This window comes from Tetrao urogallus (assembly GCF_951394365.1).
Source record: "Tetrao urogallus genome assembly, chromosome: Z".
Lineage (NCBI taxonomy): Eukaryota > Metazoa > Chordata > Aves > Galliformes > Phasianidae > Tetrao > Tetrao urogallus.
The window spans coordinates 11,871,153-11,882,473 of NC_136816.1; the positions used below are offsets into that span (position 1 = coordinate 11,871,153).

The window sequence follows — 11,321 nt, forward strand, 5'->3', positions numbered from 1 at the left end:
TGATTGCAGGGCACTGAGTGAAGGATCTCCAAGAAGAGCTCAGTTGCCTCAATTTCATTTCCACCTTCCATACAGATTTTTCACAAATGGCTGTCAGAGAACATAGATCTGGCTGACTGATCGAAAGTTTAAAAGCACCAAACTTGAAGGTAACTTTCAGAGCCACATAGTGGCTTTAAATGCAGTGAGTTCATGACTGCTGAGAGTGATTTTAAATGGATAGTGGGTTCATAAAAATTCTTTGGATACAAAGAAAAACAGTTCTGCTATTTTAATTCTAAGGATTTCTGAATGATGGCATCTTACATTTTATCATTAGCAAATTCTCAGTATTGAGAGTCCCTTAGGACAAAATGTCATAGCATACCTTCCCACAACAGTGCACACTTGATCTGTAAAGGTCACGGTTGTGTGCATGTGTTGACTCAGGAAAGCAGGTTAAAATGCTGCTACTGTCAAGAAAGGAAATCAGTATCTTTTCCTCCAAGGGGTCACATACAAGTTAAGCATGTAGAGCGAACTGATTTATATAAAGCCAGCTAGCACTGCCTATCACATAACTTATCCTTCAAAAAATTAATTCATGTAAATATTGTGTCTCTATTGTTTTTTACTGAGATTCTCAAGAGACAAGAATCCTCAGCACTGGAAGCCAAATGCTGAAACGGAATAATACTTCCCAGTATTTTTTCTTTACATAGTAAATATGTTGAATATTATGAGAAGAAGAGTTTTTAATTTTATAAAATTTGGTTGGCTATCAAAGAGACATCATAACCAGTGGTTTCCAGCCAAACTGCATTTGCAGAGAAGTGATAGATCTCTTGCCAGCACTAAGGAGGCACTTCTCATGTTGGATGTCTGCATGTTCTTTGTGGGCAGAATGCAGTAATTTTCCTGAAAGTAGATGTTAGAAATTCTATAGCAGAAATTGAAGTTTTCATATTAACTATGTCACCACTTCCAGCAGCTGGTGTTTTAACAGGTAGAGTTAATGAGGGTGAGTGGTGTTGTTTTTGCTCTAATAGTTTTCTTTTGTGACTTATTGTATGCTTTTTTCCCTCTCTTTTTTTTAATTAGTATTTCTAATTAGGAAAGAGAGAAGAAAAGAAAATTTGGATAATACATTACATGTCTTTATCACTGTAGTAAGGACCACTTATTATTCTTGGTACATTTCATTGTATTGTTTTCTAACGTGGTGATAAATCTAATCAAATGGTTATTTTGATGTAAAAATAAAATTTAGAAAAGTACCTGATCACAATGTAGGAATCTTGCCAGAGGAGCAAAAACCAAACCAAACCAAAATGAACAACAAAAACAAATAATGAAGTGCTGGCAACTTGTAGACTTAGAATAGTATCTGTAACCTTTTTTTTTTTTTTTTTTTTTTTTTTTTTAACTTTTCTAACCCAACAATTTCAGAAAGATAGCATCCTAATTATAAAATACAGGGTGTCTGATAACAAGTCATTTGAATTCCATTCAACATTATTAATTAAAAAAAACAAAACAAAACAACAAAAAACCAAAGAGGCATAATGTTTTGATGCATGAAAACACATAGGAGACAAAACACATTAAACTATAAATCCAGAGAACATCTAGTTCAAACCCCTGCCAAAGCAGGCTCCCTAGACCAGGCTGCACAGGTAAGTGTCCACATGGGTCTTGAATATCGCCAGAGAAGGAACTCCACAACCTCTCCAGGCAGCCCGTCCCAGTGCTCACCGTGAAGTTCTTACGCACTTGGTGTGGAACTTCCTGTGCTCCAGTTTGTGGCCATTTCTCCCTGTCCTGTCACCTCGCACACTGAAAAGAGTCTGGCCTCGACACTTTGCCTCCCACACCTTAGGTATTCACAGACATTGATCAGGGCCCCTCAGAGTCTTCTTTTCTCAAGGCTGAACAGACACGGGTCGCTCAGCCTTCCCTCATAAGAGAGTTGCTCCAGGCCCTTTATCATCTTCGTGGCCCTCTGTGGACTTCTCTCCAGGAGATCCCTGCCTTTTTTGTACCAGATGAAGATAATAGTCATTTCATTTTATATCTTAAGCATTTAACAAGGAAGTTCTGAAAATTATTTTCTCAAATACAAATTAGATTCAAAACGACTATATGATTCTGAGGGCTCCGTGATGCAATCACAGAAAGAAATGTAACAGGACTCTCATTGTAGTCTTCACTGGTGCAGAACAGGCTGACTGGCTAAAGAGGTGCCGTCTCTGGAATGAAAAGACAAATAAAAATGCTGAAATAATAATACTGGTAATACCAGGGTTGGAAACTAAGGTTAAAGTTACCTATTGTAACTCCATGGGTTTTATAGACATAAAGAGTATTTATCTTTCTGGCAAATTTATTTGTAGTTCACAGCCTTAAAAACACATCTAATTTATATTCTGCTCTGTAAGCTGCAGAGCTGTAGTGCAATAAATGGGGATTGTTTAATTTTGCAATAGTAAGTGATGTCTTAACCAAAACAGAAAATGTGCTGGGGAGGTTATAGGACAGTGAGAAATTCAGCGATATTTAAGTTAATTAAACTTTAAATTAATTTAACTGAATTATGTGCAAAATCTCCTTTTTTATTGGAATGTGTGGGAGTATACCCACTGTGTGTGTATGCAAATGCATGTACATTAAAAAGTAGCTAAGAACTTGATGTGCACATGACATCATAATGCCCATCTCCAACCTAAATTAGTTCATTTATAGTTGAAGATTAGCTTATTGTTAAGTTACATATGCCACTATGCAAAATTTTCAGGATAGGAACTGGAGGATATATAACAAGCAGAATGGTACAGTGTTCAACCTGTTAGTCTGTGGTCTTGGTAGTCGATAATTACTCTTAGAATTATAAGATACTCCTAAAATGATGAGAATCTTGCTAGTGCTTCTGGAGGCAACAAAAGCAATTACATTGGAGAGATGCTGCAAAATACTGAAAGCAAAAAGCTATACTGGGATTCTCTTTCAGGACTTGATTGGCTTTAAATACCATTGTGGCCAACTGTTATATTTGAAAATGTAATATGTTAAGCCTGTGAGTCAGTTTTCCTTAAATCAGTGTGGCTTATATGTAACTATATTGTTGGCTGATGAGAGCGAGCAAACCCATTTTTACAGCTCTGCACAGTGGATTGCTAATGATAAGCTATCTCAGAAGTGACATTGTGATGTGATTAATGTAATTGGAAAGCATATATGGGGGAAGGAGATGTTCTTTCTTGCAGGTAGACAGTGTAGTCACTGAGTAAGCAAGGAAACCTGCACAAGAAAAGAAAAATACAGTAAATTATTATCAGGTTTCTGAGGTTAAAACTGTGATTTCACCATTTGAAACAGAATACAGGGACTGGAGGTTACATGAACCTGCAACAGCATTAAAAGTTTTGTGAGGCACGACAGAAAGTGTGTGTGCATGCATGCCCATTTGTGCAGCACGCAGAGGAGGTAAGTCGAAGGACAGTTACATAAATGGATGAGGAAAAAATCATTCTCCTAAAGTTTGTAATTGGAAGAAATCATTATTTTTATAGTGCTTGAAGGTCCTAAATGCTTCATCTGCTGGATGCACAAATACCTGGGAAAATGAGTTTCCACTGTATTTCTTCATGGGAGTGTTACTATTTGAAAACTGCAGGTGTAGCATTTATAAATACACAAACTGCAAAGTCAAACCAAAGGGGAAATGAAAATCCTTCTCACAGCTACCTTTGCTGGAGTCCCAGTGAGCTGACAGGTCTGGATTGTCAGGGTCCATTCTAAAAGGAAGAGCAGGCCACTTTGTGCAGCTTCTCCATGTGGAAGGATTCTATGCTAAGAAACACCCACCTGTCTGCGTTCTCTTTTTCCCCCAGTTTCTGTAGTTGGCATGAGATGCTGCATTTGCTGTCTGTGTGACAGTACACTACTGTCTTGCCTTAAGACTACATTATTGATGACACACAAAAGTTCCCTGTTGTCCTTACAGCCTGACCTCCTCCAGAAGACCACAGGGTCTGTGTAAACTGATGTCTTGAGAAATGCATGCAAGCTTTTATTTAATGGCACATTAACTCTTTTTTTCCAGACCATTCAGTCCTTCAGCGTGCCCTCTCATCTACATCATGTGCTCTTGGAAAGTGAATGTTTTGCCTATTTTTTTGCTTAGGAGTTTTATAGCAAACTGATTTCATGATCATGATCTTTTTTTTGTTGAATCTGGTCCTCACTTGAACTCAATAAATTGATCTGTTTCATATCCCAATGCAGAATGGGTGCTGCAGATAACATTTACAAAGGCCAAAGTACCTTTATGGAAGAACTGACAGACACTGCTGAGATAATAAGAAAAGCAACTTCAAGATCACTGGTAATTTTGGACGAACTGGGAAGAGGAACTAGCACGCATGATGGAATTGCTATTGCTTACGCTACACTTGAACATTTTATTACAGATGTAAGTAGTCAATCTGACATGCTTGTGAACACTTTTTCAGCCTGTATTTTTGCGGGTTGACTTTGACATGGTCTGTGTTCCACTGTTGTAGAAATATGCTATGTCTAAACTCAGTGCAAGGGCTTATGTGTGAAGAATACCAGTGCTAAGTTGTGTTTGAAAAAAAATTAAACCTTATGTGTCAATCTCTTTATTGTAGGTGGAGTCACTAACGTTGTTTGTCACTCACTATCCTTCAGTTTGTGAGCTAGAAAAAGTGTATCCAGAAAAAGTTGGTAATTACCATATGGCTTTCTTGGTGAATGAGGAAGAAAGTGCTGAACAGAAAGGTACCGTATAAATTTATCTGATATTCTGGCACTTCAGGCAGAGGCAGAAGTTGTAGTAGCTGCTATGTACTGCACACACTGAAGTGTCAGTCTGCACTCTCAATTTTAGAGGCTTGAAAACTAAACAATCATTTATCTTTCACAGTTAATACAAGGATGACTGAGCTGGGTCAGATCAAAGATTCACCCAGCCTAGCGCCCAGCTTCTCACGGTAGCCAAATAACTGAGGATTAGGGAGTAGGGATTAGGGATCAAACGTATGGCAGCTCTCTCTAAAAGATCCCACTGTCACCAAACATTTGCTGGTTGAGGGGTTTTCTGTTTTGTTGGTTTGTTTGTTTTTGAATCTTGGATTTATTTTTAATGAGGTCCAGCCTCCCTTTGTATCCATGTATACTTTTAGCATCTTCATCCTGCTGTGTCAAAGAGCTCCAAAACTGAACACTGCAGTATGAGAAGAACCACCTCCTCTTGTTTATTTTGAGACAGTTTTGAAACATGTAGTTTCAGTTGATGGTCCCAGTTCTTGAATTCAAAGAGAATAATCTCATAATCTCTGTTTCCTGTTTCAGTCCCATGCCTAATTTTGTATGTTGCTTATCTTAATCCCATTCACCTTTGTTTTTATCAGACAGGAGAGTCACAGTGGTTCTTCTTGCCACTGTTGGTGTGGATTAGATAGTATTTTCAGTGCAGTCTGTCACTTTACTGCCTGCCCTTTTTCTCTGTTTGGTAATGGATAAGGTAAGCAGCTCTGCGTGATGATCCTTTCCTCAGTCTCTCCTCACAGTGAGAACTGACTCAGCATTACTTGTCTGCTAGCCAATTATTTGCAAAGGCAAATAATAAAGGCCTTCCTTGTGGATCATGGCTGCTTGGTTTTTAGAAGAGGACACTTTGATGCAGGACACTTCTCAGAAGCATTCTGAAAATCAACATAGGGTTTATCCACTGTGTTTATTTACTCACACAGCTTCCAAACTTAAACCAGATTTGTGATGTAAAACTTTCTTCTACACAAAGTTCTTCGGCTGTTTTCCTGATATTGTTGGCTTTACTCAGACATTTGAAAATTCTGTTCTAATTCTGGTTTTCCCATTTTGCAAAGTAATGGCATGTTCTCTATATCACTTCTAGTTTTTTGTTTAGTTTTTTTGTTTTGTTTTGTTCTGTTTAATTTTAATTTAATTAAACACAGAAACTCTTTAGCTTCAGATGGAGTTTTTAAAGGGAGGGAATCTTGAAATCTGGAGGGAAATTTTATCTTTTATATTCTGTTTAATTTTAAAGGCAGGGATTCCTGAAATAGGTGCTCACCAGAGCTCAGATTGTTTAAAGCACTGTTGTCCTTAACGCTGTCTGGCAGTGCCCATGTTTGTGGTTAAAAGCATCGGCATACAGCATATCTTTTCACAGATAGTTCATTAACTGGCTGTTCATCTCTGGTATTCTCAGGCAATTAAGGTGATGCTCAGGACTTACTGTTCCTTATCTACTCTGTTTCTGAAACCCTGTACTTTATTTTGTAATGTGTTGCTTCAGCCTTCTTTCTTTCAATGTTTATTGGCCTGAACCTTCAGGCCATATGTAATCTTCACTGTTAAAACTCCAGGAAGCAGAACATGGGAGCAGCAGCATGTCTACATTTCTTTCTTTGCCTGTATTTTTGGCTCCTATGTCTGTGGTCTTAATGTTTTAATTGTTCTACTTAAGATGAGATTTATGGCACATTTTTTGCCAATCTTTGACTTGGATCATTCAGATCAAATCAGCTTGAGTCATTAGCATTTATGGAAATCTTCAGTTCCCAAAAGCTTGCATTTTCAAAACAGAAGAATGAAGGACAGTGACTGACATCATATTTTTTTCTGCTCTTAACACAAGGCCTAGATTGTGCAGAAATTTTAAAAGGATGCCCGAAAAGGGAAGGGAATAACCAGATTTATTGTGTTGGCTCTTATATTTTCATCTTATTGCCATGGAATAAAAGAATTCACTGGCTGTATGTTTGGGCTTCCATAAGAACTTTCTGGAGCTCCTAAGCTACTGGCAGGCAGGTAACATTTTTATGTGCTGTATTGATAGGATACTGATTCTTGACTGCAGGATTATGGACACTTCCTTTATTGTGTTTCATAGATATGAGTTGTAATATCCCAGTTGCAGCATAACTAATGAACCTGACATAAAAATACTCTTTTTGTTTTATACACACACACTCATGCACATACTTCTGTCTAATAAGACACCTGATAAAACTATAGTAAAACATTTTTTTCCCACTGACTGTGTACAAGTAAAATGTGAACTCAAGGAAACGTTTTTATTTTTCATATGTTCAATGAAATTAATATCACAGGGAGCATCAATGATAACAAAACCAATTCTTTGCTATTTCAGGCACTGGATATACTGCATATTATAAATAAAACAGAGGGACCTGATTTTTGTTTTATTTTTTAGGATCTGAAGAGGAAGAGAATCCTGAATTTATCACTTTTCTTTATCAAATAACTAAAGGAGTCACTGCAAGAAGCTATGGGCTAAATGTTGCCAAACTGGCAGATATTCCTGAAGAAATCTTGAAGAAGGCAGCTCACAAATCAAAGGAGTTAGAGAGACTGGTGAATATGAAAAGGTGAGAACAATCAGGTGTCCTCCAGGTGCAAATGGAAGTGCATTTCATTCTGAATGTATGTTAAAAAGAGCCATGAGAGCTATTTTACATGTATAATATTCCTTCAGGAAAGAGAAAGTGAAACAAAACTTTCAAAAATACTCGATAAATTATGCTATCAATTTCTATTAAATCTTTGGATTTTGTAGTAAGCTACTATGTCAGAGGTTAATTGCTACCCACTTAATCACGATTCAAAAAGAAACATCAAGAGCACATTGAACTAAAGCTGGGAATATATATATTTTTTTTCCTAAAGCAAATACTAGCAAGCTTATTTTTTTTAAATGTATTATTGTCACTTTTTTCAGGAAGAAATTCTGAGAGATATATTTGAAGTACATCTACTAATATCAATTTCTCTTGTAATAGTGATGGCGAAGATATAAATAGATTTAATTCATAACACATATTCACTTTTAAACTTCAAATTTTATTTGCATGCTACAGTGGTTGCTCCAAAAGTAATACCTTCTAATTTATGATGTTGGCTCATGAGGTCAGAGGTGGATATTGGTGGGATGACAGTAGAGGTTGAACCTTCCCACCAATACCCTGCTAAACGTTGCTGTGTGACAAATGGCTGCAGAGGAGCTGTCTGACAGAATGGTGTCTGACAGGGAAAATCTTATGAAGCAGAGGTGTATCATTGAATTTTTCCATGTAGAAAAAATATGGCACTCACAGAGGTTCACTATCTCTTGGTAAATTTTATAGAGACCAACCAGGGCAGACTCCTGCTTATTGTTGGCAAAAATGGTGGTGACTATGTTGAAAAAAGAGTGTTTTGGAGCTGAGAATTTCTTCTACCAAGTAACGTTCTTTTGCTTTTTGTATCTGTTGTAGTTTCCATGGAAATAAACAGGAAGCATTAGTTTCGGAGCAATCTGCATATAATGTAGAGATAAATGCTGGTATTTTTGTGTTTTTGCTATTTTAACTTAAAACTAAATATTTGTTATACATTGAGTGCCCCTGAAACAAACCACATTTTACTGAAAGTTGAGATTTTAGTATTTCTTTGAGAACCAGGTTTCATTTAGGAATGTGTGTGCCTCATATACTCAACTATTCAGGAAAATTCATGTGTATTAAATAGCATCACATTTTTAAGTCTTGTAATATTATGTACTTATTTCAGGTGTAAACATATGCATAGTATTCATATGCATTTCCACCTTTTGTTGTTATTCACTAGTTATTTGTAGGTGCAGACAGTTCTTTTGATGCTAAATAATATGTAGTGCTTAGCACTGTTTTTTATCCATTCCTAAGAAAGCAAAATAAAATAAAATAAAAAGCTCTGTGGAAGATTCATGACAGTTCGTGGGGAAAATAATGTGGTAGCTTTTGCTCATTGGGAATAGTGGTCCATTATTTACAAAAGTAAAATGCCAAATTACTAGCAACTCCATAACTCTGCTAGAAGATACATAGGATTCTAGATCTAGAAAAAATATTTTCCAGAAAGGTGAGAATGTGAGCTGGAAGGCCGGAGTTGTTGTGTAATATAATTTAGAAGAGAAGTAATAGAATGTGACAGTGTAATTTCCATTCTGTCAAAATCACAGGGCAGAAATAGAGTTCTAGCATGCCTCCATTGCCAAAAATGTAGATAACTGCATACAGAACCTATGAGCAGTGAAAATAGTATGTCATGATGTAATTAGAAGACTGATCTGCAGTGCACAGTAGGGGTAGGACCAGGGCTAAGTCGGTAAGCATAATTACAGGACTTAATTGTGTGACATTTTTCAGCTTTTCAGTGTGTATGCTGCCATCTGTATTTTGGTTTTTGGTGTGCAGTTCGCTGGTGTTCTTACAAAGGAAAAGAATAAATATGTCACCCGTGCCTGCAGTGGGTCCTTCACCCTGGCTGGTGGCTGAGGCCTGAGCCCTGCCCGAGCCTCCTGCCCCACCGGAGTGCACAGCTTTTTGGATGCGATCCAGCTGGAAAAGCCATTTCTTCACTCCCTGCCATACCAGTTCAGCTGTCTGATGTGTGGGGAGAGCAGGCGGTGCTACCTGGTGTGGGAGGGAGGAGGTGCTTCCTTCAGGCAGCGGGGTGAGGCTGCGGCCCTGCCGCCCACAGCATCAGCTCCACCTGAAGGTGGGTTCATCTCTTGAGAGAGAGACAGGGCTGTGCACAGGGTGAGGCACTCCTCCACACAGCCATTGCTGAAGCACTGGGTTCGACCTCTTCTGGGTCATTCCTGCAGTGCAAATTTTTGCCTATTCTTCACTTTCTGTTATCGCCACAATGTGGAGATTTCAGGGAGGATCCAGAGAATACAAGATGCTCATAGGGCTGGAGCACCTCTCCTACAAAGATGCTGAGGGAGCTGGGCATGTTCACTCTGGGGAAGAGAGAGCTGCAGAGAGACCTCACTGCAGCCTGCAGCGTTTGAAGGGAGATGATAATCAGGAGGGAAATCAACCGTCTTCATAGTCTGACGGCAACAGGACAAGGAGAGCAGCTTTAAATTAGAAGAGGGGAAATTTGGGGTAGATATTGGGAAATTTTATCACAGAGAGTGATGAGGCCCCTGGCAGAGTGCCCAGAGAGGCTGCAGATGCCCCATCCCTGGAGATGTTCAAGGCCAGGTCGGATGGGGCCCTGGGCAGCCTGGTCTACTGCTTGGCCTAGTGATTGGCAGCCCTACCAGGGCGTTGGAATTAGATGATCCTTGAGGTTCCTTCCAACCCAAACCATTCTACGATTCGATGTTTTCTTCTGTACCTCCTCTCCAAAGATACATTAACACGTTTAAAAATGGGCATGAGCTTTGCTATGGTGTATCAGTGATAGGACATAAAAATTGTCATGTGAATCCAACTCAGACCTGTTCATAGCAGTGTACAAGTGCTGTCACAACAGCCACAGGCCAGCTGCCTTGTCTTATTTTCTCAAATCATTTTCATATTATCTAAGAAAATCCACTGGGTAATTCCATCCAGTCTTGACATCTTTGTCATCAGGAATGTCTGTTAACCTATTTTAAATGACTTGTTTACTTGTCACAGTGCTTATCAGTCCTTCTGATATTGAAAAAAAATTTGAAAAGAATATAGGAAAGATGACTACTCAGTGATTTTGGACATGTGTTACACCTTTTATTGATTCCTTCATTGCACAGCTCCTAGAAATGTGCAATATAAAATGTGCAAGCCAAAGGTGCTCTGTGGTTTGCACAGGTGTTTATTTCCTTTAATGATTTACTTTTTCTGGGTGTTGTATTCCGTCTTTATTTTTTATCTGGTATAATAAGTTATTTGTAAAATTACATTGTTGAATACTCTATAGATGGAATACGTGTAAGAAAATGTTCATTGATTGCTTATAGATAATACAACATTTTGAGCAATGACTGCTATTTTTGACTCTGTATAAAATTTTGCAGATGACTGTAAGGCTTTCAAGGAGGTGATGTTCTTAATTTAAAAGTGTGTCCATATTTTGAATGACTTTTTTTTCCCCTCAGAAAAAAGCTGAAGTTTTTTGCCGAAGCATGGAAAATAAATGATTCCCAGGAACTAGAGAAATGGAGAAATATGTGTGAGCCTGGAGATGAAAGGACACATTTTAATCCTCAGATCATGCTTAAAGATGGAAAATACTGCAGATAGAAAATATAAGTGTGGAGAGTAATAGATTCTGTCAGTGTGTATATAGATGTAGGTGCATGGAGTTGGCTTCTCTGCTTTTCCAGAGATAAGAGATGCTGTGCTGTGATATGGTGCCCTGTATCCACATCCACTACCTGATCGTAATTTTCTCACTCCATATTCCTTCCCTGAAGTGTTTTCCTTAATTGCAAAATTGTATTGGATTAAGTTTAGAATATGTATAGAAAACATGGAAAA

General features: G+C 38.1%; 1 protein-coding gene across 1 annotated transcript in view; it reads left to right on the forward strand.

Annotated features, from left to right (window-relative positions):
- The window catches only part of MSH3 (mutS homolog 3), a gene marked incomplete at both ends in the record, with an annotated part of 110,524 nt that extends 99,440 nt beyond the window's left edge, over positions 1–11,084 (forward strand). Inside the window, 4 exons of the mRNA XM_079548616.1 lie at positions 4,264–4,450; positions 4,650–4,779; positions 7,244–7,418; positions 10,940–11,084. Of these exons, the coding sequence (XP_079404742.1) occupies positions 4,264–4,450; positions 4,650–4,779; positions 7,244–7,418; positions 10,940–11,084 (637 nt within the window). The remainder of the gene's footprint in view (positions 1–4,263; positions 4,451–4,649; positions 4,780–7,243; positions 7,419–10,939) is intronic.
- Between the last annotated feature and the right edge of the window lie 237 nt (positions 11,085–11,321).